General features: G+C 41.0%; 1 protein-coding gene across 5 annotated transcripts in view; it reads left to right on the plus strand.

Moving 5' to 3' along the window:
* The window catches only part of LOC125462346 (uncharacterized), a 50,341-nt gene extending 35,840 nt beyond the window's left edge, over nucleotides 1-14,501 (plus strand). For all 5 annotated transcript variants that reach the window (XM_048552305.2, XM_048552302.2, XM_048552306.2 and 2 more), the window contains 3 exons: nucleotides 665-743; nucleotides 1,081-1,160; nucleotides 7,619-14,501. In XM_048552305.2, coding sequence (XP_048408262.1) covers nucleotides 665-743; nucleotides 1,081-1,160; nucleotides 7,619-8,681 — 1,222 coding nt within the window. In that variant the 3' untranslated portion in view covers nucleotides 8,682-14,501. The remainder of the gene's footprint in view (nucleotides 1-664; nucleotides 744-1,080; nucleotides 1,161-7,618) is intronic.
* The last annotated feature ends 648 nt before the right edge of the window (nucleotides 14,502-15,149 follow it).

The following is a 15,149-nucleotide window of genomic DNA, read 5'->3' on the forward strand; positions in this document are numbered from 1 at the left end:
CGGAATGGCTTAGATACAAAATAAAATTCTCTCCATATTGTCCCATGAAACACTGCCAGGTCAAATACATGATGGGCTTACATTCAGAGTAAATCTTGCTCTACACTGCCCCCATTAAACACTCCTGCAGCAGATACTTCAAAGGTTAGATACAGAGTAAACCTCCATACTGTCATTACAGCCATTGCATGGTGGACATATAGTGGATTAGTCCCTCACAATGTCCACTGAGTCTAGCAGATTCTATGCACACCGTTAGCTGATCTAAGTCAAGGGAAATTGTCACTGGTCCTGGTGGAGTGCTCGGCAAGCATGAACAAATCAATCTTGCCTCCCAATCCCGTGCTCACTGTCCCTGATGGAAATCGCTTTATTTGTGTGGAAATGTTAAAGGGTTTAGTTTGTAAATTGTTTGATTTCAGTTCACTGTTACGCAAATTGGTTTCCATGAATGGTACTTCAGAAATGGGTACTACAAAGTACTAAAAAACAAGATGTCCTTGGTTCATCCTCATTCTCCTTGCCCTTTCATGTTGGACATCAGCATGACATTTGGTTCTGCCTGTGGTACTGGCTGAGACAGACCACGCTCTGTGCAAGGAAGTCTGAGCTCATGACTATTGCCTTGATATTTCCTGATAAATGTCTTTACTGTTCTCCACAGTGTGAAGAAGAATTGGTGGGAGGATATTCCCAGGCCTCAACCAAAAGATCTATCTAAGGAAAACTTTGACAAATTGCAGGTATTACAACTACATGTTTATTTTTACTTACTGTCAAATGCCAGGTCTTCTCAATAGACACACAATCACTCTGCACATACACCATTCATTACATTGAATGCATTAGTGAGGAAGAATTAAAGAACACAGTGAGCCAGATAATATATTTAGAGCTTAGGAGCAATGAGAGGAACATTCTCTGTGTTCTAGGCCATAAACTAGTCATGAAATAGTAAGAAGTATGCATTTGCTGTAAAAAGATAGGAGACAAATGCAGTGTGTGCAGTGTGGTTTGAATTTGTATCTTCTCCAATTATTCCAACCTTTGAGATTAAACAGATTTTGTTTTCTTAAACAGAAGAATGGACATATTTTCAATGATGACATGCTTGATGACTGCAAAGTGGAACAAGTTTTGTGCACCAATCAACTTCCACAGTGAGTAGAGTTAGCTTTATAATTGATTCATCAAAATGCTGTTGAATTTGCAATCTATTCATATTACATCAATAGAAACACATGACGATTCTTATGGTACGGTATCTGATTTACATCACTTAACTCATCAAAATGCCTTTGAGATGCATTAGTCTGCATGAAACTATCCCAAGGCTTGTTGTCTAGTTAGTGATCTGTCTTGCACCTCTAACTTCACACTTGCTGTCACTTATCATTCTCATTGATCTTGCTATTGGCATCGCCCTTCTGAATTTCTCCTTCATGCTTTCTTTTGGATCAAAGTTCTTCTGTCTGACACATTATCCCTTTACTCTGAGTTAAAATCAAGATTCATCACATTATCTACTCTAAGTCAATTTTATTTAGGATCTCAGAATCACAAATCTTTCTCCTCCTTCAATCATTTCTCCAAAGGTCAATCCATAGCCTCTTCAAGATCACTTGTTTCGTTAGACTTCCCTTATACTCGTCGCAAACTTATTTTTGCTTTGCCACTGGCGTCAGCTACCTTTCAGTGGTAACATTTAGCCCTGAATTAGAAGGCTATCTATTAAACATCCATGTTGTAGATTTGAGCGTACAGCACTGTATTATAAATACAGATTATATTTAGGGAGTACTGCACTGTTGGAGATTTTTTTTGCAGAGCTGTCGAACAGAGGACATGTCTGCCCTTTCATATGGAATGTAAAGGAACCTATGTTCCTGTATAAAAGCTATACAAGAGTTCTTCTAGGGTCTTAGTCAAATGTTTATCCCTTGAGCAATATCACTAAAACAGTTAACCTGGCCAGCGTAAAACGGCTGGACAGTTAGCTCAGTTGGCTGGATGGCTAGTTTGCAATGCAAAGTGAGGCAACATCATGGATTCAATTCCTGCACTGGCTGAGGTCACCATGAAGGAATGCTCTTGGGGGTGGCACAGTGCTTAGCACTGCTGCCTCACAGTGCCAGGGACCCAGGTTTGATTCCAGCCTTGGGTGACTGCCTGTATGGAGTTTCTCCCTGTGCCTGTGTGGGTTTCTTTTGGGTGTTCTGGTTTCCTCCCACAGTCCAAAGACGTGTGCAGGCTGGGTGGATTTGTCATGGTAAATATAAGGATAGGATGATGTCTGGATGGGATGCTCTTCAATGGGTTGATGCAGACTTGATGTGCTGAATGGCCTCTATCTCCACAATAGGGGTTCTATGATTCAACTGACATCTCCCCTTGACTGAGGTGTGCTGACTTTCAGGTTAAACCATCACCAATTCTCTCTGTCTACGGTGACTTAACCTGTTTGTGGGATCTTGCCAACAACTACTGTACTTCACACATTAAAACAATGACAACATTTTCAGAAATATTTTACCAGAGATAAAGCATTTTAAGATGTCCTCAGTTGGTGAAAAATTAATGATTAGAAGCTGAGGTATCATTTCCATTTCATTGGACTTCAGTCTGTGGGGTGCATTTATTTTTGGAAAGAACTGTGACATAATCTTGTGGATGTTATTTGAATATAACACTGAGTGTACACAAGCATCTTAAGATTTGCATACCAGTTATTCAAAAAATACAGGAACATTGACTGCATGCAAATATTTTCTGCAAAAGCCTTGTTTGTTCAGGAGCTGTGGGGGAAGAACAGAGCTAAAGGTTAGAGCTTTAGATCTCTCGTGTGTTATTCTTTAACCTTCATTCCTAGAATGTGGTATGCCCCAGCAAGGTCAGCATTTATTACCCATTCCTGGTTGCCCTTCAGAGGGTGGTAATAAGGTAATGAGCTGCCTTCTTGAACTGCTGCAATCCATGTACTGTAGGTACACATACAGCGCTGTGAGGGAAGAAATTCCAGTATTTTGACCCATGATAGTTAATCAAGGCAAGGCGATAGAGTTCCAAGTCAAGGTGGAGTGTGACATGCAGGGGAACCTGCAGGTGGTGGTCTTCCCAATACCCATTCTGCACTTCTGTCTCTGGGTGGTGGAGGTCCTGGATTTGGCAGTTTCCGTAGATATGAAGCTATCAGTCGGGAAAAGAGACCAAACAATAAAAAGCTTGGATCTTCAGGTTTAATTGCAGATTGGTCCAGTTGTTTCTCTCTTTTGTCCTTTCACCTTTGAGATTCAATCAAGCAAAGTTGAAGAATTCCTTCCTTTCTAGACTAAAGTACTCTAATTGAAACAAATCATGTTAGGTGCAAACACTCAGTACGTGTAACCAGCTATAATTTATAACCTCATGCCCCAGAATATCCCTCACTTTATCATTATGATTAAGCACTGGTTCAATGAAGAGTGTGGGAGAGTGTGCCGGGCATGGCACTAAGAATACTTAAAAACAAAGTGTCGACCTACTGAAGCTGTAGAACAGGATTACTTGTTTGCCAAATGATGGCAACAAATTGCAATCTATTGAACAAAGTAATTCCACAGCCAGAGGGTTAGATTAAAGCTGTGAAGTCTCACTCCATATTCTGTGAATGAATGTGGAAAAATGAAACAATCAGCACAAGGGAAGGCTCCACAAGCATTCGCATCCTCAATAATGAAGGTACCTGGCATACTTGTGCAAGAGTCAAAGCTGAAACAATTGCAATCATCTTCAGCCAGAAGTGCTGGTAATGATCTACTTTAGCCTATTCCTGAGATCCCCAGCATAACAGCCAATTTGTTTGATTTTTCCCGCTATCAAGAAATGTCTAAAAGCACTAGCAATGCAAATGTTGTAGGTATTGACAATGTTCCAGTATTAATACTGAAGACCTGTGCTCTAGAACTGGCCACACCCCAGCTCCTTGACCTGTCCGTCTTCCCTGAACTGACCTATCCCCTCCTACCTCCGCACCTATACTCTCCTCTCCACCTATCTCCTTTTCTCTCCATCTTCGGTCCGCCTCCCCCTCTCTCCCTATTTATTCCAGAACCCACACCCCATCCCCCTCTCTGATGAAGGGTCTAGGCCCAAAACATCAGCTTTTGTGCTCCTGAGATGCTGCTGGGCCTGCTGTGTTCATCCAGCCTCACATTTTATTATCTCGGATTCTCCAGCATCTGCAGTTCCCATTATCACTCACACGCACCCCAGCCAAGTTGTTTTTACAGCTACAACACTGACATCTACCAAACAATGTGGAAATTGCAATGTTGTGTCCTTTCCACAGAAAATAACACAATAAATCCAATCCGGTCAATTATTTCCCCATCAGTCTTCTGTCAATTATCAGTAAAGTGATGGAAAGATTCATTGACAGCGGTATCAAGTTGCACTTACACTGCAATAATCTGTTCATTGATGCTGGGTTTGTATTCTGCAAGGATTGCTTTCTCCTAATCTCATTACGTTCTTGGTCCAACATTCACAAAAGAACTGAACGTGAGAGTGAAATGAAAATAACAGCCCTTGACGTCATCGTGCAGTAGGAATGGGTGTGGCTTCAACAGTCGTGCATATTATCATAGAATCATCGAGTTGTACCCTTCGGTCCAACTCGTCCATGCTGACCAGATATCCTAAATTAATCTAGTCCCATTTGCCAGCATTTGGCCCATAGCTTTCTAAACCTTTCCTATTAATGTACCCATCCAGATGCATATTAATTTTGTAATTGTGCCAGCCCCACCACTTCTTCTGGAAGCTCATTCCATACACTCACCACCTTCTGCATAAAAGAGTTGCCCCTTAAGTCCCTTTTAAATCTTTACCATCTCATCTTAAACTTATGCCCTCCAGTTTTGGACTGCCCCTACATTGAGGAAAGGATCTTAGCTATTCATCCTATCCATGCCCCTCATGATTTTATAAACCTTTGTAAGGTAATTCCTCTGACACTCCAGTGAAAATAGCCTCAGACTATTCATCCTCTCCCTACAGTTCAAATCCTCTAGCCTGGGAAACATTCTTGTAAATTTTTTCTGCGCCCTTTCAAGTTTAATAGACAGTTTTGCATGATTACATCATTAATCCCACATGCCAAATGGTCTCTCAGCATCTCATTAAGAATCAAACCAAAGTCACCTGCCTCTGCCAGTTGTCTTAACCTAGTCAAAAATCCCAAAACAGATCCCTGTAGTTCTTGGATTGCCGAGTAAAACTGATAGCATTTCAGAATTAGAGGGGCTCGAGGTCATAATATTCCTTAATTAAATCTATCAACCCTTGAAAGGTTTCTAGATTTGATTTGATTTGATTTATTATTGTCACATGTATCTAGGTACGATGAAAAGTTTTATTTTGCTTGTAGTACAGGTATATCATACCATACAAAGATTACAGGGTGATAGAACAGAGCAAGGAATACAAGGCTGTAAAGAGAAAAGCAAGATCAACGTTAGATTTGAAATTTGAGAGTTCTATTCAGACATCTAATAACAGCAGGGAAGAAGCTGCTCTTGAGCCTGTTGGTATATGTGTTAAGTTTTAGTATCTAGTGCCTCAGGGTATGTTAGGCTCCTAATAAATGAAAAATCAGGGAACTCAATATTCTATGAGGTCCACCTGGCTGACTTAATTACAATCAATATATAGAGGTATACAGATTCTTGATTACCAAGGGGAGCAATGATTCTTGGTAATATGTAGGAATGTAGAGTTGCAGTTATAATCAGGTCAGCCATGATCTTATACAATGGCAGAGCAGGCCCAAAGGGCTGAATGGCCTACTCATTTCTTGTTCATATCAAGCAGTCTTGGTAAAATTGAAGTCAATGTGAATCAGGCTGTTGAAGAGGGATTTGAAAGAGGAATCTGAGTCCCTTGATCAGCAGCATAAATCAATCTTTATTTGGAATTCCTTACCAATGCAGCCTGGGAGAGGTCTTTACTCCCACTGGGCAAACATTCTCCACTAGTTAGAGTCATATCAAGCACGAGTAAAGATGGTTGTAGTTGTTAAAGACTACTCATCTCAGTCCCACAACATCAATGCAAGAATTTCTCACAGAAGTGTCCTACTCCCAACCATCTTCATCTACTTTACAATACCTTTCTTGTATCATAAGGTCAGAAGTTTGCCAAGTTCAGAATAAAGTTCAGAACCATCCAAACCCATGAACACAAACATTTAGAAGGACAAGGGCAGCAGATACATGGGAACACCACCCCCTGCAGTTCCCCTCCAAGCCACTCACCATGCTACCCTGGAAATATATCACCATTCCTTCAGTGTCCTTGGATCAAAATGCTGGAACTCCCTAATGGCATTATGGGTCTACTTATAGCAGATGACTTGCAGCAGTTCAAGAAAGCAGCTCATCTCCATCTTTTCAAGGGAAACAAGGGAAGGGCAATAAATGTTGGCCTAGCAAGTGATACCCAAATCTCATTAATGAATAAAAATAAATACATTTGCAGCTGATTGGATACTGAAGCTGTGTGGGTCCATGTGCTGCAAGACCTGTATTAAACTCAAACGTAGGCTGATAAGGAGCAAGTCTTATTCGTGGAACAAGCAATGGTCTTCTCCAACAACAATAAATGTAACCATTTCCCCTTGACAGTCAGGGCTATAACCATGTTCCTTATTTATCAACATGCTGGGGATTACCATTGACCAGATATAAATACTGCGGCTACAACAAAGGTTAGGTGAAAGGCTAGGAAACCTGCAGTGAGTAACTCATTTCCTGTCTCCCCAAAGCCTGTGCACTGTCTGCAATGCACAAGTCAGGAGTGTGATGGAAGTTTCTCCTTTTACCTGGAAGAGTGCTGTTTCAATATAACACTCAGATGCTTGATAGCATCCAGGATAAAGCAGTTTGCTAGATTGACAAACCTTCCACTTCCCTAAAAATTCATTCTCTCCACCACTGATGCGCAGCAACACCAGTAAGATTCTATATACAAATGTTCTGTAGCTACTCACCACGTTTTCATCAACAGCACCTTCCAAATCCATGATCTGCACCATGTAGAAGTAGCTGACACATAGGAACAATCACACGCTGCAATTTCCCTTGCAAGTCATGTGTCATCCCAACTTGAAAACACAGTGTTATCACTTCACTTGTACTTACTCAACTTCCTGGAATTCTTGCTCGTATCACTGTGGAATACCCATACCGGATGGAGTTCTGTGAATCAAGAACATAGCTCATCACTTTCTTGGGGGAAGTTAGAAATGTACAATAACTGTTAGTCTTGCCAGTAACATTCACATCCCGTGAAAGAATTTTAAAAAAGGCTTCAACAATAACTTTGACAAAATGATCTGTGAAACTGGGCAAAGTACAGACACTGATTCAGTGAGCTGCTGGATCAGTGAGCAGTTCAGTTCCTATGCCTAGTCCTAGAGGTTAGGAGAGCTCACAGTTATACAATCATTCCCATACCTGCCAGGTAAGGGGCAAGCCTGTATTTCATAGTGTAGGAAATTAATCAAATAGTTGAATGTTCAAATACAGTTTTGCATCAAAAATTTTACATGTTTACATTTTTTTTCTTGATTTCGTCTCAGAGGGAAGAACAGGATCGAGAATATTGATGACAGGCTTTGCACAGTGAACATCCCAGTCTTTCAACCCTTGATGGAAGTCTCCAATTCCAATGACAAATTCCCCTTCCCTCTATTTCCAGGTTTCAATTTCCCAGTCCTGAAAAACTCTTTGTCTCCTTTCTCTTTGCCCTTTGAGGATTTGCCTTTTTCCACCTCTGAAGATCATGATTACTCCTTGTTCAAAAGTGTCGTAAAGGACCAACAGGAAGACAAGTACCACCCATTCACCGTAAATGAAGATAGAGACTCTCCGCTCAAACTAAGCACCTACTCACTTTGCCCAGATGCTGACAGTACAGCAACTGGATCTTCTGATCAAACTGGTTATAAATCTTTCAGCAACTGTGTCTCTGAACCCTGGACCAAATCAGCACAAACCGTGTGGAACCCAGGAGAGCAACAGATCTCAGAGGTGTTTCAGCCACAACCGGAGTCTGGTGAAATTGAGTCATCCGATTATATGTCTTCTGATAAACTTACATTCAAGTCAAGCAACAACATGATGCCAGATTGGGAAGGGGATAAAATACATAACACATCGTGTGACTTCACTGTGGATGCTGGGATTCACTTCCCAGTAGACCCCTTCCTGATGTTTCCTGAAAGCCTTCAATCTTCAGCCTTGCCTTTGAATGCACAGACACAGTGGTGGCACCCAGTCTCAATTCATGAGATGTCTGGCACAACAGAATCCGACTTCACCCCACATCTCATGACCTCACAGGATTGCTGCCTGAAACAGAAGCCAGCCTTGGGTGCAATGGACCAGGGGAATGAGGGTCAAGTAGAGTCAGACACCCCAGGAAATACAGAGAAAAAGACCCAGATGAAATACATTGTGGTCCCAGAGGACACTGAGCTGGGCCTGGGTGAGCTGACACCCTATATGAAACTGTCCTTACTTAATGTGCAAGCAACAGATAAAATTCAGTTAGCAGAGCCAATTCATCCCCTAACCAAACACGTATATCTTAATGATAATGTCACAGTTATACAAAGGGACAATATACTTGAGGGTGAATAGGATGAATAGCTGTTTACTGAGCACTTCCATGTCTTGAGAAAGATAAAGACATACATCTATGGACAAAGTATGTCAGTAATAGTAGCATGCTTCAATTCTTTTTATTTCAAAATTATACTTTATTCATCAATTATCTCTAAATTAAACAAAAGACAAATACAACACAGGTCCATACAGACTTTGCAGAAAATACACTAATAAAAACTAGAAGGGTGGGAAATAGAGCTAAGGGCAAGGTGATGTGAAGAATTGCTCAAATATGTGCAGGAAAACTTCTTGGTTAGTAGTGTATGTCTAGCCCAAAGAGAAAGGAAGAAGTGCTGAATATTGTTGTGTTATTTGCTCTTAATACAAACATCTGAACATTATAATAATGATTGGTAATCCAACAAAGGGTTGTCTATCAAGGAGTAATAAGATTCCAGGAGATCTCTTCATACACATTTTTACTGATCACCATGGCTGTGATCATTGTATTATATTACCTTCTTCCATTTAATATAATAAGGTGTATCAAACAATTTACATTTTGAATGGTACGTTTGTCAGTATATTGAAATATATGTTCTAAATACAATATCACATCTTCTTTTCTGTAAATAGAAAAGCCACAAATTATAAGGTATATATATAATTTGAATAATTTGAACAGTATGTTCAGTGTATGTATAACAGTATGCATTAACAATTACTCTGCTGATTTGACTTGATCTGGGAAATCATGAAACTGTCGCTAATTGTTGTCAAAATCTATCTAGTTCACTGGTGCCCTTAATGAAAGAAAATATGTCATCCTTACCCAATCTGGCTTACATGTATTGCAGACCCACAGTGATGTGGTTGACTGTTAACTGCTCTTTGGGTGATTAGAATGAGCAACAAAGGATGGCATTGCCAGTAATGCCCACATCCCATGAGAGACCTAAGAGGAAAAAAGACTTTTATCTTAATTCATGGGTACAGGTTAGCAACGATCTTCATTTGAGTGTTATGTGTGGCATCTTCCTTAACTTCACTCTTAGAACTTGAACGTGCATTTGAAGTGGTTCTACAGGTGTATTCAGTCCAATGCTTACAGTTGACACCTAGGGTCATTCTGTTATGGTAGCCATGACACAGAGGTGCCGGTGTTGGACTGGTGTGAACAAAGTCTGAAGTCACATGACACTAGATTATAGACCAACAGGTTTATTTGAAATCACAAGCTTTCTGAGTGCTGCTCCTCTCTCAAGCTGAACTGGAGCAGTTCATCGACTTCATTAACAATTTGCACCCCACCCTCAAATTCACTTGGTCTACCTCAAACAGCACCCTCCCCTTTCTTGACCTCTCCATTTCCATATCCAGTGACAGTTTATGGACCGACATCTACTATAAACCCACAGACTCCTGCTAACTGGACCACACCTCCTCCCACCCAGTATCCTGCAAACCTCTATCCCATTTCCCCAATTCCTGCAACTCCATTTCATCTGCTCTGACGAAACAATGTTCCACTCCCAGGAATCCCAGATGTCCTCCTATTTCAAACAACGTCCTTCCTCTCCTCTGTCATCCAGACAGCCCTCCACCATGCCTCCTCTATTCCTCGCTCCTCAGCTGTAAACTCCACCCCCAAACATATAGATAGAGTTCCCCCTTGTCCTCACTTTCCACCCCACCAGCCTCCGCATCCAATGTATCATCCTCAAACACTTCTGTAATTAGACCCCACCACCCAGAACATCTTCCACTCCCCATCCCTCTCTGCCTTCTTCTGCAAGGACCATTCCCTTCACCACTCCTTAGTTTGCGCCACACTCCAACTCATCCGGTACCTTCCCCTGTAACCGTAAAAGATGCGACACCGACCCACGCATCACCTCCCTCACCTCCATCCAAGGCCCTAAACGGTTCTTCCAAGTGAGACAGAGTTTCACCTGCATCTCCTCCAACCTAGTCTACTGCATCTGGTGCTCCCAATGTGGTCTTCTCTACTTTGTTGAGACCAAATGTAGACTATGTGACGTTTCACCAAGTATCTTCACCTGAGCCAAAATGGCCAGCCTAACCTCCTGGTCTCTGCCCATTTCAATTCCCTCGCCCCACTGCTCCTCTGACATGACCATCCTCAGCCTCCTCCAGTGTCGCAGTGAATTAGATCACAAGTTTGAGGAACAAGACCTTATCTTCAGCCTAGGTACGCTACCGCCCAGGGGACTTAATGTTGAGTTCTCTAATTTCAAATAACCTTCCTACCCATTCACTGGCTCCCTTTCCATCTACCAGCTCCCTACCACCCTTCTGTTCCAGCTGCCAACCTGATTCATCCCTCCCTCGACCAACCAGGTCATCCCTATTACCAGTATCCACCTATCACCACCATTCTGCTACTGTTCTCCCCATCCCACCCCCCTCATCTGCAGCTCCCCCTGCCCCACATCTAGCCCTGAAGAAGAGTAATACCTAAAACGTTGACTGCTCCTTTCCTCCAGATGCTACCTGGCTCGCTGTGTTCTTCCAGTCTCCTGTTTTCTACCTTGGATTCCAGCATCTGAGGTTTTTTGTTTCTAGCCGAGCTTAGCTAACGCCTACCTCTGAATTCAATTCCTCTCAAAAGTCTGACTAATGGAAAGAAATCTATATTTCAGCTGCAAAGTAAACCAATTCGTAACTTACAACTGTACCTTCAGGAGCAACTTGATCTCATCTGCTCTCCTGCAAAACGGACTTCTGTGCAGAACCTATTGAAGAAAACTCGAGTGGACATTGACTTACTGAACTCTAATTCACATGAACTAATTACAATGTATTTAATTTTAAGCAACTTGAATTTTGTAATTTCTCTCCTTTCCTTATTCTTTTCTTTTTATAGATGCAAATATGTATGAATATGTTGCAAACCATTCTTTTTTAATGTAGAAATAGGCCCTAAATTATTTTATAACCCTAGGCTTGTTCTATGCTGTAAACTTTTGGATGGTCCAAAATGTCTCTTTGAAACGCTTTTATGGAGATGGATAAGACCATAAGAAATAGAAACAGGAGTAGACCGTTCAGCCCTCAGGCCTGCTCCACCATTCAATAGGATTATGGCTAATCTGACATTGCTCACATCCACTTTCCTGTCTTTTCCCTGTAATTCCTTGATTTCCCTACTTAGCAAGAATCTGTCTATTCTCAGCCTTAAATATACACAAAAATTCTGACTCCTCAACTCTCTGTGGCACAAGCTCCAAAGACTCTCAACCCCCGAGAGAAGAAATTCTTCCTCATCTCAGTTTTAAATTAGCACCCTCCCCCCACCCTTTATTCTGAGACTGTGCCCTCTGGACATAGATGTTCCCATGAGGGGAAACATCCTCTCAGCATTCAGCTGGTCAAACCCCTTAAAAATCCTATATGTTCCAGTGGGTGAACTCATACTTGTTTACATTGAAATCTATCTGCCACAGTATTGCTCATTTGTCTACTCTATCCACACCTCTCTGTAATTTTATGCTATCAACTACAATGCCTTCCAACTGTTATCAGTAAATTTGGATATTTGACTTTCTATGCTGTTATACAAATTGTTAAGAAATTATTTGAATAATTTGAGGTTCTACAGTCTTCTACAAACTGTTAGGACCATTTGGGAGCTGCCACTGGATGGAATCTTTCTTTTTAGCCTAGTCCAAAGTGCTTATCGTCCTCATCCAACCAAGTGAAGGGAAAGCCTGCAGCAGCAATGGATTCTCCTGCTTGGGGAGCTCTGCCACTACTGTCCACTCTTCAGGTATGGCTATATGGGTAGGTGCTCCTGCACAAGTCTTAGTGACAGATAGATTTAAATAGTCAAATTTTCCCAGTTTTCAACAATCTAACCAGGACCTGATGGGAATGGAGTCAGGTGTATGCCGGACCAGGCAGATTTCCTTCTGTAAAAGGCTTTATTAAACCACATCAATTTTTAGAACAATCAACATTGCTGCAATTAGATTAGCTTTTATTGAATTCAAATTTTAACGTCCAAACCGGTGTCCCTCAAACTTTAGACTGGGCTTCTGAATTGCTTGTCCAGTAACATTACCATTATGTCACCACCTCCCCCCCAAACAGATGTTTAGCCTTTGCGTCAATCCACTGTTGCCTTTGAAAATATTTGAGGCTTGTACATATCTGTTAAGCCTTCACATATCTCAGTTACTTTGCTACCATGTTGCGCACTTCTGTTAATCACACACACTTGTTGATCATTCAACAAATAATAACATAGTGTACACATTTAATGGTCAATGGAAGGCTGTGATGACACATCTGACCTGCGTTACAGACCTGCCATCTAAGAAAAACACGTTAAAAGGACATATCAGTTTCAAAAGATTTGTACATTGGAAATTAAGTTTAAAAGATTTTTCAAGGTGAAAGGCTACAGCAGTCGTATCTGTCAGACTGCAATATTTCAAAGCCTACTGAGCTATTCTGAAATCACAAAAGGGAGACAATGCATCTAGCTCACGGTAACATTTTACTTTCTAAAATGCAAAACTGCGATACCAGCACAAACTGACATCAAAATGGAAACCATTTAAATCAATAACTACATCATTTGCAAAGCTGCTTGCCTCTGCCAACAGGCAATGTATGAGTTCAGTCCTAAGCTGTGGACATATCTACTCTTTACACTCATTCATCAGTTTGAATGAGACCTGCGTAGCTTTCTTACGGTTTGGAACTTCAAGAAGAAGGCTCTGAGGGAAACACCACCAGAGGAGGCAGCTCTGACCAAAAAGAGAGAACAAAGCTAAAGGATTTACAGAAATCCAAGTCAGGGAAGGGAAGTAAACCAGAAAGTGTCAAAACCACAAGTTGGTGAAGAATGAGGAAACTTCTCTTGTCTTCTCTCCCCCAACCAAAATCTGCTATTATGAGAAACCGACTTGTTTGAAAAAGTACCACCAATTGAATTATTGAAGCCAACGGGTCTCCACATTCTAATTTATAATGTTAACCTCTTCAGTTCAGCAATAAAGAATTCAAGCAATGAGTCTTAATGGAGCTTGTCTGTTTCAACCTTAGTATCTGCAGTTTATCTTCAATTCCTTTATTTCTTTATCCACAAGGAACTTTCAGTCATAACTTATTTTAATAAGCTTATCTTTAAACTTTAAATGAAAGCTGTGCTTCTGCTTTATTTTAACTTAAATCATACAAATTACACAGAGAGTTTCACAAGCAATCTACTGACATACCATCCATGTGATGGACAGGCTTGGTGGTCACTGTTGTGTTCTGTCTTCTGGTTGGAATGTCAGTATGCCTTTAAGAATTATACTCATCACATCATTCCTGCATCAGAGCATGTGACTTGAGGGTATAAAGATCTCAGACTCCCCACTTAACTTCGATCACTTGAAACATGACACACTACTAGGAACATTTTCCTCACCTGCAATTTAATAGTTTAGTATTAGCCCAGGAACTGATGTTCCTTGAATATGTAATATTTCTTTATATATTGGCTAGCTTAAATAAACATCTGTTGGATTCTTCAATACTACAATATCCACGAATGTTTCTTTTGTTACAGGAGCTAATATAAGCATTACCATTTCAGGTAAAATACCCTGCTGGATCAAAATCCATATCAGACATGACACCTGTAAGGCAACTGTTGTGTTCCATCTACAGAATCATGGGACTTTGTCAAAATATCCTTCCCAGTTACAATGAGGTAACATGGGGATTGAAAGAACAAGGCAACTTACATGAAAGACAGTACTGCCCAGGGATCCATAATGAAGCTCAGCTGAGTCAACACAAAAAGCCTTTCCATGCTCATGATGTTTTGTTACTATGTGTGGTCAAGAATAAATATGCGATTTCTTATGATCATAAGAGACATTTTACTGCCTACTTCCAAAATTTCCTATCACTCACACAACACATTTAAAAGACATTTGGACTGTTACATGGATAGGAATGGTTCAGAAGGACATGAGCCAAATGCAGGAAAATGGGGCTAGTTCAGTTTAGGAAACCTGGTCAGCAGGGACATGGTGGGTCAAAGGGCCTCTTTCCATGCTGCCTGCATCTACAACACTACAACTAAGGGATACATAAATTGCAACGATGGTATAAACAGGAAGCAATAGCCTAGCGATATTATTCTTGGACTATCAATCTAGACACCCAGCTAATGTTCTGGTTACTCTGGCACAAGTCCTCCCATGACAGATGGTGGAATTTGAAACCAATTTTTAAAAAACCCCGGAATTAAGAGTCTAATGATGACCATAAAATCATTGTTGATTGTCAGGAGGAAAAAACCATCTGGTTCACTAATGCCTTTTAGGCGTGAAAACTGCCATCCCTTACCTGCTGTGGTTTGTATGTGACTCCAGATCCACAGAAATGTAGTTGACTCGTAACTGCCCTCTGGGCCATTAAGGATGGCAATAAATGCTGACCTAGCCAGCAATGCCCACGTCCGTAAATGAACTTGAA

The sequence above is a fragment of the Stegostoma tigrinum genome, chromosome 23 (genome assembly GCF_030684315.1).
Source record: "Stegostoma tigrinum isolate sSteTig4 chromosome 23, sSteTig4.hap1, whole genome shotgun sequence".
Taxonomy (NCBI): Eukaryota; Metazoa; Chordata; class Chondrichthyes; order Orectolobiformes; family Stegostomatidae; genus Stegostoma; species Stegostoma tigrinum.